The sequence below is a fragment of the Zootoca vivipara genome, chromosome 7 (genome assembly GCF_963506605.1).
Source record: "Zootoca vivipara chromosome 7, rZooViv1.1, whole genome shotgun sequence".
NCBI lineage: Eukaryota > Metazoa > Chordata > Lepidosauria > Squamata > Lacertidae > Zootoca > Zootoca vivipara.
In genome coordinates, this window is record NC_083282.1 from 44,277,027 (window position 1) to 44,301,205 (window position 24,179).

The 24,179-nt window shown below is 38.4% G+C and overlaps 1 protein-coding gene across 6 annotated transcripts in view; it reads left to right on the top strand.

Moving 5' to 3' along the window:
• PIK3R3 (phosphoinositide-3-kinase regulatory subunit 3) overlaps positions 1 to 22,185 on the top strand; it is a 253,064-nt gene extending 230,879 nt beyond the window's left edge. For 4 of the 6 annotated variants that reach the window (XM_035123276.2, XM_035123281.2, XM_060276934.1 and 1 more), the window contains 8 exons: positions 1,144 to 1,242; positions 3,615 to 3,795; positions 4,449 to 4,574; positions 8,477 to 8,619; positions 10,077 to 10,253; positions 11,687 to 11,758; positions 12,324 to 12,494; positions 14,632 to 22,185. In XM_035123276.2, the coding sequence (XP_034979167.2) occupies positions 1,144 to 1,242; positions 3,615 to 3,795; positions 4,449 to 4,574; positions 8,477 to 8,619; positions 10,077 to 10,253; positions 11,687 to 11,758; positions 12,324 to 12,494; positions 14,632 to 14,830 (1,168 nt within the window). In that variant the 3' untranslated portion in view covers positions 14,831 to 22,185. The remainder of the gene's footprint in view (positions 1 to 1,143; positions 1,243 to 3,614; positions 3,796 to 4,448; positions 4,575 to 8,476; positions 8,620 to 10,076; positions 10,254 to 11,686; positions 11,759 to 12,323; positions 12,495 to 14,631) is intronic. The other 2 variants (XM_060276935.1, XM_060276936.1) reach the window with 1 other exon arrangement.
• The last annotated feature ends 1,994 nt before the right edge of the window (positions 22,186 to 24,179 follow it).

The following is a 24,179-nucleotide window of genomic DNA, read 5'->3' on the forward strand; positions in this document are numbered from 1 at the left end:
TTTTATTTTCAATACTGTTCCTAATGGTACCTATCACGGCTGCCTCACACTGGGTCAGTATTGTCCACTCTGATGCCAAGGTCTCATTCCTCATCAGTCACTGATAGCTCCGATCCCATTGCCATATATGTAAAATATGGTCCCAATGTGTACCATTTTAAACTTGCTCATAATGAACTGCATTTGCTATTTTACTGCCTGTTTACTCACTGCAGAGAGATCCTTTTGGAGCTCTTCACAGTCCCCTTTTGTTTTAACCACCCTGAACAATTTGGCAATTTTAAAATAAAACCATTTATATTAAGTGTCACAAATAAAAGGAAACCTGAGTTTAATTATCTTTTCATACTGAATCCATGACCATCTGTCCAAACACATTTCAGTTTAGCAACCTCTTTTCTATGTAAAAGGAGAAACCAGGGATAAAAATGGCACTTTTGAGAACAAACATTATAAATATGATACTCAGGACATGTATTGTGCAAATTACAAATATTTTGACTCTGCTAGCCAAGCAGCAACTTCTTTTTATCTCATGAAAGAAATTCTTCTGCCCAGTAACTGCCAAGCTTGCTTTATGAAAGTTATCAGTCTTTGAATAAGTGATCTTTCACGGTGCCCTTGGATATGTACAGAGAGCCAAAGAGAAATCCTTAATTTCACAGTTGTTCTCCTGTCTCTAGATAGATAATAAACCTCTAGTCTTATTTTGAATATCATCCTAGGCAGTATAAAGTCTCTATTTACTTGTAAACCAATAAATTTTAATTGTAATAGTAATAAACAATTACTATCTTGTTATAAAATAAATAAAATACAACTTCTCTATAGGACATTAGGGCAGTATGAAGCAGCCTTTTATTTAAGCAGGTACAGTTAAGTGTTGGTGCTCAACTATTGGCCTCCATTTAGAAATGAGGCTTCAGGTGCAGCTCCTTCCAGAATCTAAAAGTTCAAATTTAACTTTGAAAATTCTTAAAACAGATTTCAAATACTATGTATTGGTCAACATAAAACTGGAATGAGACAGTTTTAAAGAAAAAATATTTCAGAACCAAAGTAAAGGCACCCCACACACACTTGTAACAATGAGTGGTGCTGTTATGAATGAGTAATACTTTGATCTACATTTTGTTATTCCAGGGAAGAGGTAAATGACAAATTACGAGACATGCCGGATGGAACATTCCTGGTGCGGGATGCATCAACAAAGAAACAAGGAGACTATACCCTGACATTGCGGTAAATAATTTTGCCCTCTCTATTGTCCTGCACAAATTGTGGGTAGTACCTGGTGATAAATTTGTCCATGTGTTTGTAGCTAGTGTAAATACAAGCACCATGTTTTCATTATCTTGGAACTTTGTTTACATTTTCTGCTAAGCTATACAAAGAGAGTGCAGAGTGAACAGCTTTATGTTGCATCAAAGAATTTGCAATCTGTAGTGGACTTTGGCACCATGAGAATTATTAGCTTTTTCTGTTTAAAACCAATTTTGTGTTTAGTGGTAGCTCTCCATATATTTGGGACTACAACTCCCATCTCCCCAATTCATTGGCTATGCTGGTTGGGGCTGCTGGGAATTATGGTGTACTCTTGTTCTAGCTTTTTTGACAATAGAGAGGCTTCCCTCTGTGAAGGTAGAATAGAGTGGGCAAGGGTAATGTGGCTTCAGGACCTTGCACAGCTCCTTGTTGAACCCTACAACTTCTCTGTAGCTCTTCGCATTCTTTTCTTGTTCTCTCCTCTCCTGTCCTCAGTTCTTGCTTTAAAAAAAAACTTGAGTACTGTATTTCAATTCTGAAGGCAGCATAAAATAAGCAAACTCAGGACCCCTCTTTTTGAGGAATTTGTCTTTCCTTTGCAGGACATTTGGATTGTCTGATTACAAAGTGTATATAGCCTTCCCCAAATGCTGTAATTTCACCAACGGCTAAAAGATGGGAAAGTGAGGGATGAAGAATTTCAACCCTTTCCCCAGTTCTTCTCCCTTTACTTCTCTCACAAAGCTACCCATCACTTAAGACTGTTGCTTCTGCCATGTCAAATCTTAATCCTCCTCCCAAAGTTAACACAACACTTTCCATTTATCCCAAACTGGAAGAAGTAAAAATATTGTCCTGCTTGTACCTGCCTCCTAATCAGATGGGAGATGGGATATCATAAACTTTTCCTCTCCCCAACAAGCCTAGACTCGCTTTCTGATGGAGTTCTTAATGGCTGTGTACGTTTGGTATTGAGAATGATAGGTAGGTTTTAGCTTCCCTACAATGTTGTCCCCAAATATAGTGCTGTATTTTTCTCAGCAGAAATTAATGGCATTTTACATCAAGTAAATGTAGGCCGTCTCTTTTTATTAATACATATTTCTGCTGTGAATGTTCCTGGACTCATTCTGCATAGAATCTTAGGGTAAATGGTGACCACATTGCATAAATGCAAAACTTTGGTTTAGTGGTGTGTGAATGAGCCCAAGTAATGCATTCGGCTCACATACTTCTGCATAGTCTGGAGACTACGAGTTTCATTTCACTTACAGGGAAACTTCACTGGTTATACATTTGAATTGGGTAATCTGGCTTAAAAGAAATTCTGCTTGGTTTTACAAGTTAGCTTTGTAACACATGTTTTTACTTAAAGGTGGCTGATTATGGAATTTACCAGAGTTTGTGTTATACCAGGATTCTGGGTTTAAACATAACAAGCCAGGACTCCCTGAAAGTGAATGTAAACACTTCTGAAGTCTTCCCTCAACTTCATAGGGAAGATGTGAGGCCCAGCATTTCACTCCAGCTCATTCACATAGCATTAACCAGGCATCCCCAAACTTTGGCCCTCCAGATGTTTTGGACTACAATTCCCATCTTCCCTGACCACTGGTCCTGTTAGCTAGGGATCATGGGAATTGTAGGCCAAAACATCTGGAGGGCCCAGTTTGGGGATGCTTGGCATTAACCATGATTTAGTGTTAAGTGCCAACATTGTTGTTACCTGAGTAACCCACAGATAGTCAACAAGGTGCCTTCCAGATGTTGTTGGACTCCCATCAGTGCAAACATCATGGTCAATGCTGAGGGTTGGATGGGGGTTGTAGTTCAGCAACATCTAGAGGCCACCACATTTGCTAACCCTGAGTAGCCCCTTTGTACATGTAGGCAAGACTCATGTATGCAATACTGAATCCAGAAGAATAGCTATGGCAAACAAACTGATGAGGTATTTTAGTGGCCACCTAGCTTGTTAGGCATGAAGTTTTGTAGGAAACAAGTACTATCAAAGTAACTGGACGATATGATGTGCTAAAAAGTCAAATATTCCTTTATACAATTCCTTAATACTGAAAAAGGGTAATTCTTGAACTTCTTTTGGAAAAATTCTAGTTAATCCTTTTACAAATTAGTGAAGCCTGTGACAACTACAGTTAAGATGTTTTTTGACTGAATATTACTTTCAGATTACAGCATTGCATGGGATGCTACATATAAAGTCAACAACATGTAGTGCAAAGTAACTATGCAGGAGTTTGTTTGACTTTTCGGTTTAGCATACTTACTGTATGCAACATGAATGCACATAATGATATGCTTGTTTTTTTTAATTCTCTCTCTTGCAGGAAGGGTGGCAACAATAAATTGATAAAAATTTATCACCGGGATGGGAAATACGGTTTTTCTGATCCACTGACATTCAATTCTGTTGTGGAACTGATTAACCACTATCACCATGAGTCTCTTGCCCAGTATAACCCTAAACTAGATGTGAAGCTTATGTATCCTGTATCTAGGTACCAGCAGGTGAGATTTTCAAAGAACCCTGTATTACCATTAAATGTGTGTTTTTATTGAGTTTTAATAACATTTTTTTTGTAAAGACAAGGTTTTGTATGAGAACAAATATTCATCACTATATTAGGAAGTAGCTGGTCCCTAATTTGGCTTACACTCCTTTAAATTCATGCTTGTCATAGTCTCTCATTGGCTGTATGTGCATAAAACTTTTGATCTTGCAAGAGAAATGAAGATGAACCGATTCTCTGCTTTTTAGTAAATCTGGAACTTTGCCTATTTTTTCTGTCATTATTGGTATCTCTTCCAAACTATAAAGTTTACAAAGACAAAATAGTATAAATATGTTTTGTAGAAGAAACATTAGAGTATTGAAAACCTACCAGGCTCTCTAAAAGAAATATTGCTGATTAAGCAAGTGCTTGCTCAAATAAAAGGTCCCAAATCTAATTTGTTAATTCTACAATCTCAAATATTTATATGTATTTCCTGAGTAATAGGAATAGTCAGTGTTCAGAAGTTAGGGATAATGGCTTGGTAGATGTATAGGGAGGCTTTGTTGTTCAGGCTAAGGCTGACTTGTGTTTCTATAAGGGTAGTTCTGCAGCACTTGAATATCTTTCATAGAAACGTATACTTATTTTCTTTTTTTATGTATGCAGGATCAGTTGGTAAAAGAAGATAATATTGATGCCGTGGGCAAAAAGCTTCAGGAGTACCACACCCAGTATCAAGAGAAAAGTAAGGAATATGACAGACTATATGAAGAATACACCAGAACATCACAGGTGTGTTGTTGCATTGTGTTCTCATGGTAACTTCGGCCTGAACTAGAGTTTAACAGCAAATACACAATCTCAAATCCAAATTGGGGGGAACGGTGTTTGATCTGTGCTCTTTTGCTCACAGTACTGAGAAACCTGGTGTTGGAGCCAGCCTGGAGCAAAAGCAGCTAAGAGAGGTTGCACAGATAAAGTAGTTGGGAGGAAAGCTAAAGACACATACACACTTCCCACCTACTTTTTATCCCCTGATTGTATGTTAGAGGCCAGCATAGGAAAATGAATCTGCTCCCACCTTACATATAGCTAGGGCAATGTCCAGCAGAAGGGAACTGTTACAGATTTTGAATGAATAGCATTCTTGAGTGTATAGTCTTGGATGTCAAGCTATCAGGAAGATCATGCTCTGTTGTGGAACATTTCAGCACAGCATCATGAATCTGCTAAGTGGTAGTCTCCCAGAGGAATGGCAGGAAAATAATAATAAAAAAATCCTTCAGTCTTTAAACAGTACAGCTTACCTCCTAACAAAATTTTCCATGAAAGCAAAGCATCTTGCGCTAACAGAAACAGAGTTAAAACTTGATGGAAAGTGTTTGCACTGAGAAACTGGGTAATATTCTGAGTAAAGAACTGTTTGTGTAAGCCATTATACAGGTGTGCATTGCACAATAATTTGTGCAAGACTGGCTTGATTCTTTACGCTGACACTTTGAGGAACCAGTCTGTCTCATAGTTACTGCTGCTAAAGCTGTACTCACAAATGATTATTTCATCAAATGAACTGCACACTGTGCATTGGCTAAAATATTAAATCAAATAGTATTGGAAACAAACAGGAAAAAACTGAAATGCACCCTAGAAAGTCTTTGAGGCATATATCCCATCACCATTGACAAGAGTTGGCATGGTGTGTTGTTTACGAATATTTGATTCATCTATTTGGAATATATTTTGAATGTACTGGGTCTCTCTTGGTTTTTTCTAATGTCAGCACAAAGAGTTATATAAAGTATGGACCTTGGTGTTTGTATGAAAATATTCTAAGATGATGTAAATATACTGTGTAAGGCTTATGCTACCACAGAATATTTCTTCCCGTGTCTCTGCTTTTGCAGTCATTACAGTGGTACCTTGGTTTATTAACACAATTGGTTCCGGAAGTCTCATAAACTGAAGCGTTCATAAACTGAAGCGAACTTTCCCATTGAAAGTAATGGAAAGTGAATTAATCTGTTCCAGATGGGTCTGCAGCGTTCATAAACCGAAAATTCGTAAACTGAGGTGTTCATAAATTTGAGGTTCCACTGTACTGAAACACTGTAACCTCAAGATTTTGCTGCATTTAATGGGTCTCAGGATCCAAGTCTGTGACTTGCACAAACTGCTTTGGCTAGCTAGCAGGCTATATAGCAGGGGTGGCCAACTCCTAAGAGACTGCTCACAGAGTCAAAAAATGGCAGTGATCTACCCCCCTTTTTGGGGTTCAGGTCAAAGTTGCTGAGCTTTTTTTAGGAAGGATGAAGGCCCTTAAATGTTGAGCTTTTTTTTAGGGGAGCCACAGTTGTTCAGTTTCTTTGGGGGGAGCCAATGATCTACCAGTGAACGTCCAGTGATCCACCAGTAGATCACGATCTACCCGTTGGACATGCCTGCTATATAGTCATTCCTCAATATAGTTTGCTATTATGTCTGAAGCCATGGTTATGCAGATTCAGAGCAACAAAAAATTACATGTGAATAGAGGTCACTAGCAAAATCACCACAACACTCCCAGTTCCCATCAGCCCCTAGCCATCATAGCCAATCCACAGGGTCCCTATCTATGCCCCCAATTCTTTTTAACATCTGTATGGAGCCTTTCGGAGTGGGCATTAAGGAATTCGGAGCAAAGTGCTATTAGTATGCTGATAACACCCTCCACTGTTTTTATGTAACATCTGACGTGGGAGTGGCTGTGCAGGCTGGACCAGTATCTGTCTGCAGTGGTGGGTTGGATAGCAGCAGATATACTGAGTTTAAACTCTGACAAGACATAGGTCTTGTGGGTGAGTGGTCCCCATGTCTCGGAGATAGGTCAGTTACATGTTCTGATTGGGGTTGCACACCCTCTGAAAGAGCAGGTATATTATCTGGAAGCGCTCCTGAATCCATCTTTGTCACTTGAGGTACAGGTGGCCTTGGAGGCTAGAAGTGTCTTCTACCAGCTTCCGTTAGTAAGACACCTATGACTTTTCCTGGACCAAGTTAGCTTGGCCACTCTACTAACCTCAAGACTGCATTCCTGCAACACACACACTATGGGGCTTCCCTTGGGCTTACTGTGGATCTTACTATGATTTAATGTGGAAATTGTTAATTAGGTTGTATACTTTTTGATGAGTTTTATATATTGTTTATGGCTATTTTTGTTATATTTGTAATTACGCCAAAAAAAATTCAAGTTGTAAGCTACCTTAAGCATGGTTTTATCTATGGAAAGGTGGCATAAGAAAAAAATGATGTGTGTATATGCCCTAGAGGTGCACTTAGCTTGTACTAGAAACGGCACTTTTAGTGTTGCAGCTCTAGCTCTTTAGAATCTGTTATTAATATTGCACTTTATTTATTAATAGCTTTTTAAACCACCATCTCAGGGCAATTTAATAATAATAATAATAATAATAATAATAATAATACAATTTTATTTATACCCCGCCCTCCCCAGTCAAAACCAGGCTCAGGGCGGCTAACACCAATAACATTACAATAAGACATAAAAGAAAAGAAAACAATTAATTAAAATACAGATTAAAATACAATATTAAAATTTAAAATGCAGCCTCATTTTTAGTCCATAAATCCAAACCATGAGGGAGGAAAACACAGGGGTCAGACTGAATCCAACCCAAAAGCCAGGCGGAACAGCTCTGTCTTGCAGGCCCTGTGGAAAGATGACAAACCCCGCAGGGCCCTGGTCTCCTGTGAAAGAGCGTTCCACCAAGTTGGGACCAATCTAGCCACCTTATGGCTCAGGATCTCCAGAATATTTTTGTTTGTGGACCTTAAGGTCCTCCGCGGGGCATACCAGGAGATTTACACGTAACACAGTTAAAAACAGGTAAAAACACAAAGTCAAAAAATACATTTAAAACAAGATTAAAACGCTAACATGTAGAGACTTATGATAAAGACTTTTGTATACAGCTGGGAAAGCTTGTTAGAACAAAAATGTCTTCAACTGTTTGCAGATTGTGGGCACCTGTCATATCTCAGTAGAAATGCTATTCCACAGACCAGGGGCAGCCACACTAAAAGCTCTGCTCTGAGTTACTGCGTTTCTGAGATGCTGAAACTTGCAGGACTCTCCCACAGACAACAGCAATCTGCTGGGTGTGTTTGGCATAAATCAGTCTCTCAAGTAACCTGCCAAAATTAGACAGGTGCCTTGTGTCATACCGTGTAGGCATGTATTGAAGACATTTTTGTTTAAGGCGTTCCCTGAGGTGTGTAACCAGTCATTTATGAAACAATTGCATATCTTTAGAAACTGTTTTATTGTTTTTAGAGTTTGTTGAAATGATATTGTTCTTAGAACTTGAGTTGTTTTGTAAACTGCTTTAAAGGCTTTATTTTGTGAAATGCTCAATAAAGTTGTACAACAACAACATCATTACTTTTTTCTCAAGGTGAAAGAAGGCAAAGCAGGCGCGTATCTGACTAACCAGAGGGTCTTGTAGATTAGATACTTTAAATTGGTGATTCATTCAGTGTTTGGATTATAAACTTTTCAATACTGAATCAGATCAGATAGACTCAGACCTATAAATTATCTGCTTTGATTTATGTAAAAATAATAATCAAATAGTTCTACAGCTTTGTGCTTCTGGTGAGTAATGATGATTTTTGAAATTGGTTTCTCTGTGCAGGAAATTCAAATGAAGAGAACAGCAATAGAAGCTTTTAATGAAACAATTAAAATATTTGAAGAGCAATGTCACACCCAAGAGCGATATAGCAAAGAATACATTGAACGATTCAGAAGAGAAGGAAATGAGAAGGAAATTGAACGGTAGGTCTGCCCAAATGCCACTTCTATTGCCAGCCCTGGCCTCAGGTAGTAACTGCATTTGTGTTCTCCATAATTATAATTTCTCCCATTAATTCCCACTGTACACTATAGTATCATATTCAGTTACATAACTACTGTGCTATATATAGATCAAACACCTATGTTGTAAGCAATTTCCACACTGTATGAACTTTACAAGGAAACTGACTGCATGTTACCTGGTGTTCTGTTGAATTTAGATAGCAACTTTTTTCATGTTTAAAATTTAGTAAATCATGGGCTGAGTTGAAATTACTCAAGAAGCACAATCCCAAGCAGGCTGAAGAGCTCCAGATCAACTTCTTCTGAAAAAGGAATGACAGAATTTTAATAGAGCTGGAAAAGGTTTAGGAAAGGGCAGCTACCTAAATGGAAATCTGGTTGATCACTGTTGGAGACAGTTTGCTAGACTTAGGTGGCTATTCTTAAGAGTGTTCTTAATAGCATAGATTCTCAATTAAATAATTTGTTAGATATGAAACAACATAATAGTGTGGATGCTTTTTCTAATAACTGTGAAAAGTATTAGTGTGAGGTATCTTATTCAGGAAAAATGACTTCTGAGGTTCAAATGGTAGTAGTTGGGCAGCTTGTAATAAACAATAGGGTAACTTGTCTCTATTTTTAAAATTAATTTAAATCTTTATTCTCCTTAACAAAGCATCCAATACAGCTTACAGTGCAATTTTCAGAAGTGTTTTCATAATAAAAACAACAAATGGAATTAAAAAATCTAGCATTATATTAAACCAGCAGAATCTACACAGGAAAGGCAAATTAAAAACCCTCCTGCCCAAATGTTAATAAAGCAGACTCTGCAGCACACCCTCCCTGTTTTGTTCAGTAATCTTTATGCCAATATGTAAAAGGTCCTGTCTGCCGTGGCCACCTACTTTATCTCTGAAGGATGAGACAGATGCAGCAGACTATCAGTGGAAGATCATAAGATGCAGCTAGGATCATATCTGATACATGTGGTCTCTTAACTTGAGACTGAAAAGGTATAAGACCTTATAAGAAAGAGGTAGTAGGGCAGTGCTCAAACTTTTCCATTTTTTCTTCAGTTAAGCTCAAGTCAAGAATCATGTTCTGTTAGCATAATTTTAGTCATGAAAATCTTCGTCCAAATAATATTTAGATAATAGCGAGGAAGAAGTGCTTTTGCTAGAATGTTCTGTTCTACATCTTACAACTGCTATTCCAAGGTAGACTTTCTGCACCTGTGGTTTAGTGCTTAAGTTGTAGAACAGGATCAGGAAGCTCTTGTGTGGAGACACTTTTAGTCTGAAGGTGTGATGAATGAAGCCAGTGTCTTCCACAGTGCCTAATACAGTCACTATGTACTATTTAGTTGTAGGTGAGAGTGATTATTTTTGTGTGTAACTTTTACCCTTTAAAAACTAGTCACTTCTTTACAGCATTGCGATGAATTATGAAAAATTAAAATCGCGTCTGGGTGAAATCCATGATAGTAAGCTGCAACTGGAACAGGATTTGAAGAAGCAAGCTCTAGACAACCGGGAAACTGACAAGAAAATGAACAGTATCAAACCTGATCTTATGCAGCTGCGCAAAATCAGAGATCAGTACCTTGTGTAAGTAATAGCCAGTCTGTGAGTCTCCAGTATTCTGGTTAAGGTCATTAACAGAATTAGCAATTGTGTTGGTGTCATTTTAGAAGTAATTAGAGTGGGCCTGGGCTAGATTAAGACCCTGGAGGGGGTGGGAGCTTTAACCCTCCACTTGTGTCCCAATCCAGATTGGGCTCTTCATATCACCTAATGATAAAGACCCCTACTCTGGTACAGATGCAGATCTGGTCTACTGTAACTATTCACTTATTTGTTTTATTTATAAACTGCCTTTCATCCCAAAGGTTTTCTAGGACACTACAAAAATTAGTCAATAAATATACTCAACAACCATAAAATCATTAAAATGCATAAGCATCATAAAACAGTCAATGGCTAAAAATAAAAATCCTTCATGTTTCAAATGGCAGGTATGTCTTAACTTGTCATTTGAGAATAGATAACATGGGGGACAACAGCATCTCCAACGGGAGTGAGTTCCATATTCAGGGTGCCCAAACAGAGAAGGTCCTACAGTCATACCTCGGGTTACAGATGCTTCAGGTTGCATCTTTTTGGATTGCGCACCACATGAACCCGGAAGTTACTTTTGGGTTTTGGCGCATGCGCAGAAGCACTAAATCGCGCTATGCACAGAAGCGGCGCTGCAGATTGCAAACGCTGTGGGTTGCGAACATGCCTCCTGCACAGATCACGTTCGCAACCCGAGCGTCCACTGTACTTCTTAAAACTGACTTCAGCTACTGTTGGAGCTACAAGCTGGCCTTAAAGCACAGATGGGCGGGTAGTGGGGGAGGTGTTCTTTCAAATTATTTGCAAAAAACATTCACACAATTCCTATTAATTCTCATCTAATTTCCAAATATATTACTGGAAAGGAAGCTGAGCACTTAACATGATAGGATGTTAACAGTTGGTTAGCCTTTTCAGCACTCATGTAATAAGTGCTTGGCTTAATAATAACTAATCCATAGCATGTCTTGTATGGAACATTTCTAGTTCCAGCTAAATTTTCTTGTTAGCTTTGAAGTGATATAGAGCCTATACTGAACTGGGTGTACCAAGTCAGCAGATAACTAACCAATGCCCTCGTAGATAAGCTGCTTTTCTGAGCATTAACTGCTTACCCACTAAATGGAATTGGGATATCCAGTGAGCAAATCCCATATCTTGCTAGGAGCGGGAAGGAAGAAAATCTTACATAGAGGTCAATTTTCCCAAAGGCTCAAAATGTTGTACAATGTGCAGCCATATGCAGTAAGTACAACTAACTGTATATGCTTTTTCTAATTCAGGTTTTGGTATATTCCTTCAGTAAGGACACTGCTATAGGAAGACCAATTATGGTCTCAGAATGTTATGAATTGTTAAGTGTCTTTTTTGTAAATGATATTAACTATTAGACCGTATTACAGTATATTATCTCTCATTGGCAGCTGGCTTAATCATAAAGGAGTGAGGCAGAAACGAATAAACGACTGGCTTGGAATAAAAAATGAAAACATTGAGTAAGTGTTTTTGTACAACTACTCTGAATTTTGCAATATGGATGATTAAAGTGCATAGAAATAGTGCATGACAGGAGTGTGTAGCTCTGTGTTGGTGTACATGCATGTGGCTGCCATACGACCATGTACACTTTTTCTTAATCATGTGACAATATCTTGTCATGCATATAGATTTTCAGATAACACCAATGGATTTTTCTTAGTGGTGTACAGTTCCAGAAGAATCATTCAGAAAAAAATTACTCTATCCATCCCTCTAACATATTTATTACTAGTGATATATAACTAGTACAAATTAATTTTTTAAAATCTTAGTATCTGTTATCTTGCATGGGTGAAATGTAAGCATCTGAGACAATGGAAGTGCTTTCTTGTGCACCATAAAACTACTGCTGATTTATCCAGGGCTTGGTCCCATATACACAGGAATTAACAGTGGTATAAAAATAATCATGTGAGTTAGGCCTCTGTTGTTGTTTGCATGAATTGCTTCATGCAAGAACAAGTAATCCTCATACAGAAATATTCCTGTATTAAGGAAATAAGATTTGTTGTCTCTTCCTAGTACATACTTTACAAATGAGGAGGATGAAAATCTGCCACATTATGATGAAACATCTTGGTTTGTGGGAGATATCAATCGCATCCAAGCAGAAGATTTGCTTTGTGGGAAACCTGATGGAGCATTTTTAATTCGAGAAAGTAGCAAGAAAGGCTGTTATGCTTGTTCTGTGGTGTAAGTAGTGATTCCCTGGATTTCCTTTAGGCCAAGTCCTCTATGTGCACTTACAAGGGAGTCAGCAACATTAAATTAAATTAATAAATTTGGTGGGACTTGCATCAAAACAACCATGTATAGAATTTGGCTGCATAACTTGGATAGCTTTTTGCCTTACATTTTCTTAATTAAAAATAGGTTTAACGTGAACTGTGGAGAATGCAACATAAAGATAACTGAACACTTACTTGGACAGTTAGCTTTCTACCGTGTTTACTTGAGTATAACGCGCCATTGAATCTAATGCATACCTCAATTTTTGCAGTGTAATTTGCCCCAAAAAGTTGAGCATTAGATTCGAGTAAATACGGTAATTTACATGGCACAGCACAACCAATACTAAGCCTCAGTCCCATAATCTATATTATGTTTGTGACTCTTTTGTATTTGCATTCTTTGCCTAGTCCTCTTGACAAAAGTATTCTAAAGTGTTTCTAAGCTTTCTGTGTCATCATTATATACACTCAAGAAAAATACGAAGTGCCTTGATTTGCCCATGTGAGCAGCTACTTAGAGCCTACTCTTCTAGTTTGCTATTGCTTCAAAATCATGCAGCCAGATCTTGCTCAGAAATGCACTATTTTAGTGGGGGGAAATTGGGATCTCGTCATGGATACAATAGTGCAAAGGACTGGTGTCTCAACATCTCCAATTAAAATAGCTTTGGTAGCAGGAGTGAGAGAGATTTAATTCAGTCTCTGTTCATTAGTAAATTTCTTAGCATTTAGATTATAACATGGCATATTAACTTAACCAGCCCTCCCCAACCTGGTGCCCTCTGGTTGTTTGGATTAGTATATGAATTTAGGAAGCTGTCTACCTCAGTATATTGTCTGCTGGCAGTAGCTTTCCAAGATTTCAGACAAGGTTCTCTCCCAGCCCTACCTGAAAGTGCCAGGGATCAAACCTGGGACCTTCTACGTACAAAGCATACAAACACAAGAGCAGCCTGCTGGATTGGCCAATGGCCCATCTAGTTCATCACCCTATTCTTACAGATGCCAATGCAAAACCCCAAAGCAGGACCTGATCGCAACAGAACTCTCTCTGGCATTCATGGGGATACTGTGTCTCCAACCTTGGTGGTAGAACATAGCCATTGTGGTTAGTGTCTAATTCTCATTTAAAGCCCTCCAGGTTGGTGGTTATCACTACTGGCTATCACTACTACTTGTGGAGCAAATTCCATAGTTTAACTATGCACTGTGTGAACAACTTTCTTTTGACTGTTCTAAATCTTCCAACAGATGCTCTACCACTGAGCTAATTGCCTTTCCCCACCTCCAATCAACTCCAACCAACATGGCCAATGGTCAGGGATGATGGGAGTTACATCTAGAGGGCACCATGTTGTGGAAATAACATGTGTTGGGAATTGTCCACAATCATATCTTTTGTCAATAATTGTTAGTGCAGTCACTAAGTTAAATTGTTTAGTATCTTACAGCTCTTGTGACATAAGCAAAACAAGTTTCTACAAGAGCTAGAGGATGTACATTTCCCTAGATTATGGGTAATATGTAGTTCTTGAAATGCTTTGCAGGTTGGGCATTTATTCTGCTTTCATGTGTGATAGAATTATGTGTGCTTTAGTACTGAGTGAATGTTTGCCCTGTGTATTCTGGTCAAATGAGCCCCGTAGTATTTATAAGGATCTGCCCAGGAACAGTACTGGAACCTTAAATGCCACTTACCTAAACTGCTTTATGGTTTTTTTAAATGGATTTACTAAAAGTTAAGTCCAAAAGCAGGTTCTCTGGCAAAAATACTCTTTACTGTAAATATGTTATATATTTTATAAAGCTAAGCTCTAGAGGGTTTGGAAGATGATACTCAGGTAGAATAGGAACCTCTGTCACAACCTGAAAGGCTTTTTAAAAAAGCATTCACTGCACCGTGACAAGCATTCATGAGACAGCAAGCCATTCTAAACATGAAAAACATTACAGGAATACTGTTGTATACAAGGTTCCTGATGTTTATATGACTTTTCAGTATCTCACTTGTTGGAATCCTTCTAAATTACTATCATGTTAATTTTCTATTTTCTAAATTACTATCATGTTAATTTTCTATTTTCTATTTTTTTTAACAGAGCTGATGGTGAAGTTAAACACTGTGTGATCTACAGCACTCCAAGAGGTTATGGGTTTGCAGAGCCATATAACCTTTATACTACCCTAAAAGAATTAGTCCTTCATTACCAGCATACCTCCCTTGTCCAACACAATGACTCCCTCAATGTCCGGCTTGCTTATCCTGTCAACGCACAAATGCCCTCCCTCTGTAGATAAATTCTAGGAGGATGGAGTATAGGTGAAGTGTTGGTTCTCGGATTTCTTTTCTACAGTTTTTACTAAAACCCAGAGGGCATTCTTTCTCCTTAAGACTGCTTGTTTTGCACAAGAAATGATTTGATGAATGTGAATTGGAGACCTAGCAGCAACAAAATAATAGCTTTGGGGTTGGTGCCCTGGTGCTACCTGAAGATCAGCTGTGTTTTTCTATAAGGAGACTCTCTCATTTTCCCTATAAGGAACAAGTTATCTCTTTAAAGATGCATACAGAAAGAACTAAAAGCAAAACTTTTGCCAGGCACCATCAGCGGAACTTCTACTTGGATTTTGTTTTTCTGAGGTATTAGTAATGTCTTTCAGTCTTAAGCTCCAGGAAAATGTAGGGAAAGTCTCTACTCCATAAACTTCCCTGTTAATTTTAGCAGCTTGGCTGCAAATCAGACAAACTTACACATGAGGGCTCATCTTGATGTAGCATGGTATTTGGTGAGAGGAGACCAAAGGAATTATGGGGAGAGTTTCAGGTTCTTATTTAAAAGAATATCCTCAAGGAAATATTGCTTTATATTCTACCAACATAGCAAAATTTTGGTTTCAATAGTACTTACTGGTCTTCAAATAAAAGAAACCAAATTGAACCCACCAAAACTACTTTCATTGCTGGATTTTTTTGGGGGGAGGGGTAGATTGCATTTGCAATCACACTTGCCAAAACTTGAAGAGAGAAATATAAAAGCTAAAAAAGTCTTTTGTTCTGAAAACTAACCTGACCTGATGTAACTGCACCACTTCCCCCTTTATTATTTTTAAAATGTGGTTCTTTTCTTCCAAGGATGTCAGATTTTGTTTTTAAAAGATACTAAGCTTTGGAATGTTAAGCAGAATGAAGCTGGCACCTGGCATGTTTATAAGATGCTGAACAATGAATTTTCTGTTTTAAAAAAAATTGTTGTTTTTTTAAAAAAAACTTTAGAAGTGCAATGGATTGCTTCTCAATGGCTTGCTAAACCAAAAAAACAAACAAAAAACCCCTATGGGTGCAGTCTATATACTGTTGAAACTGGCTACAAAACTGTGTTTATAATGCATTTGGATTGCACCCTAAATCACGAAATCCATTGTACAGGTTCTGTAACCTTAGAATTCATTGCTGGCTTACCATAAGACAAATATTTGGGTAGCTCAATTCAATGGGACTAGTAAAGATATAAAGTGGTAGAATCTCTCAGTATGTAAACAGCTTTGCTTGGTCATCTGCCATCATCAGATTCATCTGGATTATATGTAACATCAAATAATGAAATTATAGCAAATAGTGAGAACTGGATCCACTAGAATGTGAGAATTTGTGCTCCGACAATGCTGTATTTACATTTTTTTTGTCACTACATGTATGCCCTTGTTGATTTATTGTGATTTCTAAAGATTATATTTGAGCTAGAACACTTGCTTACACAACAAGGACAAATAGGAAGATTCAGCATGAAGTCATTCCTTTTTCTGTCTAGTATTTGAAGTGCATGCCAGGGAGTTGGGACATTTGGATCTTTTCTGGCTCCAACCTACCTTCAGTGCCACCTTGAACCCCCAGACTGTTAGATTCTAATGTTTACACAAAGCAGAATGCACTATAAGGGAGCTTAGAAGTATTATGCAGAATATGAAATTGCTGAACAGGAAAATGATAAAATTTGAGCACTAATCAGCAACTGGAGGGGCTATACAAGATTGCTTGACATGTCCCAAAAGCACTTCTGTTTTGCACTAATCTACTACCACTTAAGCTAAGTGCTGGCTAACCAGCTGGAACATGATCTTCTAAAAATGGAACCATGGTTGTCAAAAAAAAACCACCAACCCATCCTATAGTCTTTAAATTTGGGAGATGATAGTTAATAACTTAATGTGCCATCATCTTTTCAGTCCCTCTGTTCCCAGGCCTGTCCACCCCCACATCCTCTTTAGCCAGCAGCAATATGCTACTTTTATTAAGCATGACACTGGATTCTGCCACTTTTCAGAGTCATCAGGTTGAGACTTTATACCTCCTCTGGAAGCCTAACCAGCTTGCACATTCTAATTTGGTATCTGCACATTGCTTAATATTACTCTGTCATTAAATCTAGCATAGACCACAGAGGCTTGTTTTGACTTATTCAGAATCAGTGGAATGTTTTCCCATAACTACCAATTATAAATCTTCACATTTTAATGTTATAACCCAGGCATCCCCAAACTGCGGCCCTCCAGATGTTTTGGCCTACAACTCCCATGATCCCTAGCTAACAGGACCAGTGGTCAGAGATGATGGGAATTGTAGTCCAAAACATCTGGAGGACCGAAGTTTGGGGATGCCTGTTATAACCAAACAATGAGCTAATTGGCAATTTAGGCCATACCACACAACCCCCACTGTTTTGCATTAACTTAATTTGGGTTTGCCCCTAGGAAGTCACTGGTTCCAGTGCTAGTCCCTCTCAGAAAGACCCACTGAAATTAAATGAACCCAAGTTTGTCATGTCCATTGACTTCAGTGAGTCTACTCCTAAGTAGGAGTAGCATGGCCCTGGGATACATTCCTTTGGCTTCTGTTACTGTATTCAGAGTATCAGTAAATTCATATGCTTCCTTTAGGTTCATTTTTTAAACATTTACAATTAACTTTATGTGTACTTCATCTCACAAGGTGCCTTGATTTACTTCCCTTTAAATTGGCACATTCTGACACATTTTGATTAGAATTTTGAGGAAAGTAAACATATATACGTGGCTTCCTTTTGGCTTATAAATAACAGCCAGCTGGTGTTCACATGCTTGCAATGCCTGAACATTTTTGGATGGACTTTGCAAGTGAAAAATCATTTTGCAGGAAAATGAAAGATTGTAGAAGAAATGTTCTTCTACCATCATTCAGCTTCCAACAACATTTCTTGATTTAATGTTCTCATGCCTAATTTTTCACACCAGTTAGCTGACCTCAAGTGGCAGCATTCCAAATTCTCATAGTTCACCTTTGTTAAGATCAGCTTCCTAGCATAACTTGCTGTCTTTCTACAAATGCATTAGAGAATGGCAAAATGGAAGATGAGAAGATGAATGTGTTGTTTTTTAAGCCAATGAGCTAGGCTTGTTTTAGTAGAACATTTTTTTTTAATCTGCTAGATGTTATACTGATTTCAATGACCCAACTATGTAAAGGTTTTTTGTTAAGCATTAAACTGGTTGGGGAGAAAGGCTCTTAATACACAGTTTATCTGAAGTACTTTAGTGGAGAGGATTCAATATTTTCCTTTCTCACAAGTTGAAAACTGCATATTTTTCTGTAGCTGTTGCAGTAGCTGCAATGCACAATAGATCAGCCAAGATTGAAAAGTAATTGAACTGCTAGTACTTCTGCAGCTAATTTCTTTGCCAGTCACATATCATAAGAACAAATACAGCACTGTTAAGGAGAAATTTTGGGAAGAATTCATATAGAGGTTACAACATAGTTTTTCCTCTGTACCTATGTTGTACAAAGCAGTATATTGAATATCCTACTTATGAATGTAGGAATAAATCCAGCCTCACTGGGTTACTTTTCTAGTCTGTGAGCTAAATTGATTTTATGTGCACATTGGAGCTGCTTGATTACCTTTCACTAAACAACAGTTCTTTGCTTAACAAGTCACTTTTAAAATTTGGGAGAGTTCAGAAATTATACCTGATGCAGTATGTGGTGGTGTTTAGCTGGATACAAACTTTGAAAAGCTCCTGTAGTTAAAATGTAGAGCTGGTGATGCAATTCTTATGATCATAGCCTAAAATGAAAAGGAGCAGGGGATCAGCCAACACAAGCAACATAAAACAATCATACAACCCAAATTTAAGTTTAAATCTACCTCCAGCCACTGAATTCACATATAAATTAGTATGCATAATCCCTTTAATTCCAGTACTCTCCCCGCCCGCCCCGCCCCATAACTGTAGGTGTTTGGTTTTCCCATACTCAAGCACAGTTCTCATACATTCTTTTTTTCATCCAAACTCCCGGTCTGCACAAGCTCAGGAATATGGATAGCAGCAATTATTCAGTCTTTCTTAAGATCAGGCACACAGTAGACTGTAGAAGCCAACCTGGACACATGTAGGACACATATTAAGAGCTTGAGGTGGTTTGGTTCTGTAATTATGTTGTCACTTGGAAAGCCACGACAACATGTACAATGACTTAATGGGTTCTCTTCACATAGCAATTTTCCTGTTTGGCTATCATATTTCCAAGTCTACAAAAGCCCCCTCTTTGGTACTTGAACAATATTTGTTTGAATGTGTAGTTTTTTTGTTTTGGTTTAATTCACACTAACAGGGAATAAAAATCTGAAGTGGTAACATGTATTGTGTGTATGCAGATGTAAGACATTTTTTGTGAGATGACAAGAGTATAAATGCAGATCTGGGTATAATGTATGCTCAAGGTTTTTCTTCTACCCATTTTTATCTTTTTAATGTGAATTCATAAATATATACTTCATGACTTGGAAAGTTTCAGTATGCTCATGAAGTAAAGATTTACATCCAGTTTGTTTCACCCTTTAAAATACTTGCACTTAAAAGCAGCCAGACTTGGAGTTTTAACTTGAAACCTCCATTCTCTGATATGCAGCAATTGTACTTTTAGACATGAACTCTGTTTTTCTTTTCTTTAATGAGAATTACTTTGTTTCCTGAAAATGATAGTTTTCCAGAATTGAGGTGTTTTAAGGCATTTTGTGATAGGAAGCACATCTTAAAAGAAACGGAATAAGGATGTGTCCAAGGGCTGGCATCAGCAGTGGACATGGTCAGGCACTTCTTGGGACCCATAACCAGTCTCCCACTGCTGCACTTCTCTTTCTCATTGACACCTCACCACTTGACTCTTCCCAACCTGCTTAGGAGTCTCAGGGATGTGAGGATGTGCACTGCACCATAGTCTCATGACTCCCCTTAAGTTAGGAAAGCTATTCCCTGTCACCACAGCACCCTTGCTTCATCCAAGTTGATAGGGAAAGTCACACAGGCATTGGAGGCAATACCTGTCATTGACTCCACATACTTGCACTAACCAGGGCAGTGCTTTCCATCCTAACCTGCCCTAGTAGTTCTTTCTCCTTGCTAGCTGTAGATGTATTGACCAACCCTGGCCTCCCTGTCCATGAGACACTGCACCCCACATTCTTTTCCCTGAAGCCCAGAACCTGCTCTTACACCCCACCTCACACACACACACACCCCAGTAAAGAGATGTGGGAAGAAGCATTTTGCATTTTGCTTTCTGCCACTTGCCATCAACCCAAAGCTCTTTCATGGAAGGGGTAAATGGAACCCACTCTGACTCTAAGGATTATAGGGTGACTTTAACATAAATGTCAGTTGCCTAAAAGCTAATGCTGTTTTTAAGCCAAATTGTACAAACAGCTGCAATGTTTCTACACGCCAAGATAGCTCTGGGTGTGGTGGTTGAAGCTTTTTTCCCTGTGCCATCTTCATGAGCTAAATCACCATTCTGAAGCTATTTGGTGTGTTAGGGGAAACGAACATACAACTGGGGTGCTGCCTGTTTTCTCCCCAGCCCCTTAGGGCAGATATTAAATATGAGGGATGATTTATTTTCAGCAGGGAGAAGAGTTAAAAACCCACTGTCCCTCAAGCACTATTATTCTGGTATGATTGGGCTGTAAATAATACACAGGATCTCTCAACATCCTATTTTCTCTCAGCCCTGAGCTAAGAGCTTTGCTTGGCTGGAGTATGTTTTGACTGAACACTGAATAACAAATAGTGGAAGTTTAGCTGTTCTAATCATTCTAACTTTTCTAGGTTTCAAACACTAGCATTTTTGGCTTGCTTCATAATTTTAATGCAGACCTTTATACTATACACCATTCTTCAGCAACATACCTTACTCCTGTTTTAAGGCTCATGGAGGTTGAGTATTGCATACAGCAATGGCTCATAGTTAAAGTTTATTCTGTTTCACGCTGCTTAGTATCTTACCTATAACCATTGGGCGCTTTGCACTTTTCTCCAATCAACACCTCGGGACACATTTTATTTTCAGACAGGCATTTGCAGTTTCTAAAGAAAAGCTATTTAAATACATTTTCAAGGGTCAACATGCTTTCTCCTCCCCCATCATAGGCTAGTATGTTCAGTGGTGTTGCACCCTTGTATGCCAGCCAACTGTGTGTTGTCTTTCTTGGAGTGTAGAGTATTCAGTATTTGCAGTGACTGACTACAAAGAAATTTAACTCAACCTGTTAATTTTTGCTAGTTTACAGCACCATGGGATTGTACTGGTCTGCAACGTGTGTGTATGTGTGTGTGCGTGCACGCACTGTATGTATATAGATATATGGAAAATAAATTCACATACATATATCTAATATGCATTGGCCATAACTAGCCCTGGCCCTCTGAAACTCCAAATTCACAATTTTCACTTGCTTTACCCACCTCACAATCTGAAAGTCTGGATCATTTTGTTCTCCCCCCCCAAAAAAAAAGTGGGGTTCCTCACTTATACTCTCGATGTGCTTTTAAATTTCCAATTTTTTAAGTGTTTTCCTTATTTGCTTCAAGATAAAGCATTGTAGTTTATTCAAAGCAAAGTGGTTGCATTTTATATAAACCCCATTTCTTTTTGAGAGACAGTAACAGTTGCACATTTCTTAAATATGGGAAAACCCCATCTAGAACTAATGTGCAAAGGAGAATAATAGCATTAATCACTGTGTATGGACTCATTTTACAAATACATGTAACAATGAGTAGGTAGCTTCATTTTGTATTGAGGTATGCCAGGACTGTGCACTCCTTCTGTACATCCCGCACATGAACACTACATTCTTGAAATCCATTTTGGTTTTTCTTTTAAGGGATGCTATTTGTGAAAGGTTGCTTCTCATGGAGCAAAGGGGATTGTTTTTGTTTTGTTATTTTTTAAATATAAATTCCAGCATGTAACTTGAGTAGTCTTGTTGGTATGTAAAACCTGTTCTTCTGTCATTTTATGGTGTAGTCAAATTCATGTAGTTTAACTTTTAAAAAGAAACTGCTTCATGAGGAAAACAATTGTATGTTAGTCATATTGTAGTTTCTAGATAAGTAATGCAACATTGTACTTGTCACCAAATGTGCTATGATCTTACTGTATGTTTCTATTTTTTAAAATAGGTGGTTGAGCTTTGGAATCCCAGACACTAAGCATTCTGGCCTACTTTGCTTTAGAATAAAAATGCAATAAAAGATTGCAATAAAGCACATTTACATGTAATGTTTTAGAAGGATGTACTGACCGCTGTTTCTAATAAATTGAGAAATACAGCCTAGCTGGTATGATGTGGTGGTAAAAATGTGTTTACTCTGTTTTGAAATTTTAAATACAAGATCAAATAAATATTGGTGCCTCGCTTGTCAAAATATTGCTGAAATTCCCAACTATTACTTGAAAATCCCAGGTGGAAAATTACTTCAGTTCATCCATGGGCTGAAACACCCATGAGCTTGTTTCCACATTTCATTTGGAGCATGTAGTCTTCAAGCAATTTGCCATTTCTATGTAGTCAAATTTTAATTAACCACTCTTCCACAGTCAAATATTAAAACATGCAACACATCACAACAGTGAAAAAAACTATACAGCTGGAGACCCAGCTGCATGGTGCCCTCACTAAGTATTAATTTATGACTGAGCACTTGTTAAAAATGAAAACAATAGAACCACTCTAATTTGTACCACTAATCCAAGCTCCCACTTCAAGCTTAAAGGCTGAATCTCAGTCTCAAACATTCTTCATAAACTGTTAGTGAATACTGATTTACATCACTCAATGCTCTCATTTTCAGTTACAGTCACTGGACTTGGTGTGTTCCATTCAGACTTTGATCAGAAGAACCCATCTTTAAAATGTCATTTTAAAGATGATTGCTTTGCTGCTGAAGCAGGGACGGACAATATGTTGACTGAGGGCAGATTCTAAGCCAGCAGTAGACTGGGCCAGAGCCAAAAGTAGCTATGGCCAACCTATTCTCTCTCTCTTCCTGTCGCAGCCAATCAAGCTGGTAAGAAAGGGACCCACTGTTCTTGCTTTTCAATTTATGCCAAGGGGCGCAAGCCCATCCATTCAATAGGGTTAGGGTATTAAGCATGAACAAAATGACCTACAGGCATACCTCACTTTATTGCATTTCACAGATAATTGTTCCTTACAAGGATGTGGGTGTAGTTGTAGGCAGCCTAGCTGCTTGCAGGAGAAGGAAGACGCCCACTGCCCCTCTTCCTGCCACAGGAGTGGAACTGGCTAGGAACCAAGTTTTTCTCCTCCCGCCCCTGCAGCCAGGGGGGACATGGCTTAACAGTATAGTATAAACAGACCACAGTATAGTATAAACATAACTTTTACATGCACTGGGAAACTAAGAAAAAATGTGTGACTTTATTGCAATATTTATTGTGGTATTCTGGAACCAAACCCACAGTATCTGAAGGATGCCTGTACTACCGTATTGTTGATTTTAATGGATGTGAATTGTGCCTACAGCATTGGGGGAGGGAGAATTTGAGATGGAAGAACTGCCAGATCCAGAGTCTACCTGGCCTTTAGGGCAAAGGAGGGTGGGCATTATCTCTTTCCCCATTTTCTACCGGTAAGGGCTAAAAAATTTTAAATAAGTACACCACACCCCAGGGCCACTGCACTCCCCCCCCCAAAAAAAATTCTGGCAGTGCTTTAGATCCTGTGAATCCCAACACATCCCAAGAGATACACACACACACTGAAAACACCCTTTTTGTCCTCCCATTGAAGCATACAGAGTGAAAGCTGCTGAGGGCAGACCTGCAGAGAGGGAGATTGCTACATTCTACCATCCCTGGGGCCATAAGACTACCCTTAAAAGGTGCAAATCCTTAAACTGATTTTTCTGTTCAGTACAACTAAGTACTAATTTTTGATGCAATTTATAATGGGGCAAATCCTGAGTTCATGCTACTTGCATTCAATAGTGTTTGTATCCCTATTTTTGCCGACAGTAACTACCAAAATAGAAAACGTGGCAGGGGCATAGGAATGGGCCAGTTGAAGCTTGAAGCTTTGGGAAGAGGTATCTGCTGCAGCTTGGCAGTGCTGAGCTAAATAAACTTCCTACAAGGTACCACTGACATTTTTATTTTCTTCTTTACTTTTAAAAAGACCCCATTTAACAAGACAACTGTCATCTTAGGGAACATAATGTATTAGTTACTGTCTCAATGCGAGGCTGCCCATTTTTATAGCTGGAGAAAGAAGAGCCATCAATTAGAGCTGCTCTAAGAACCTTAGTA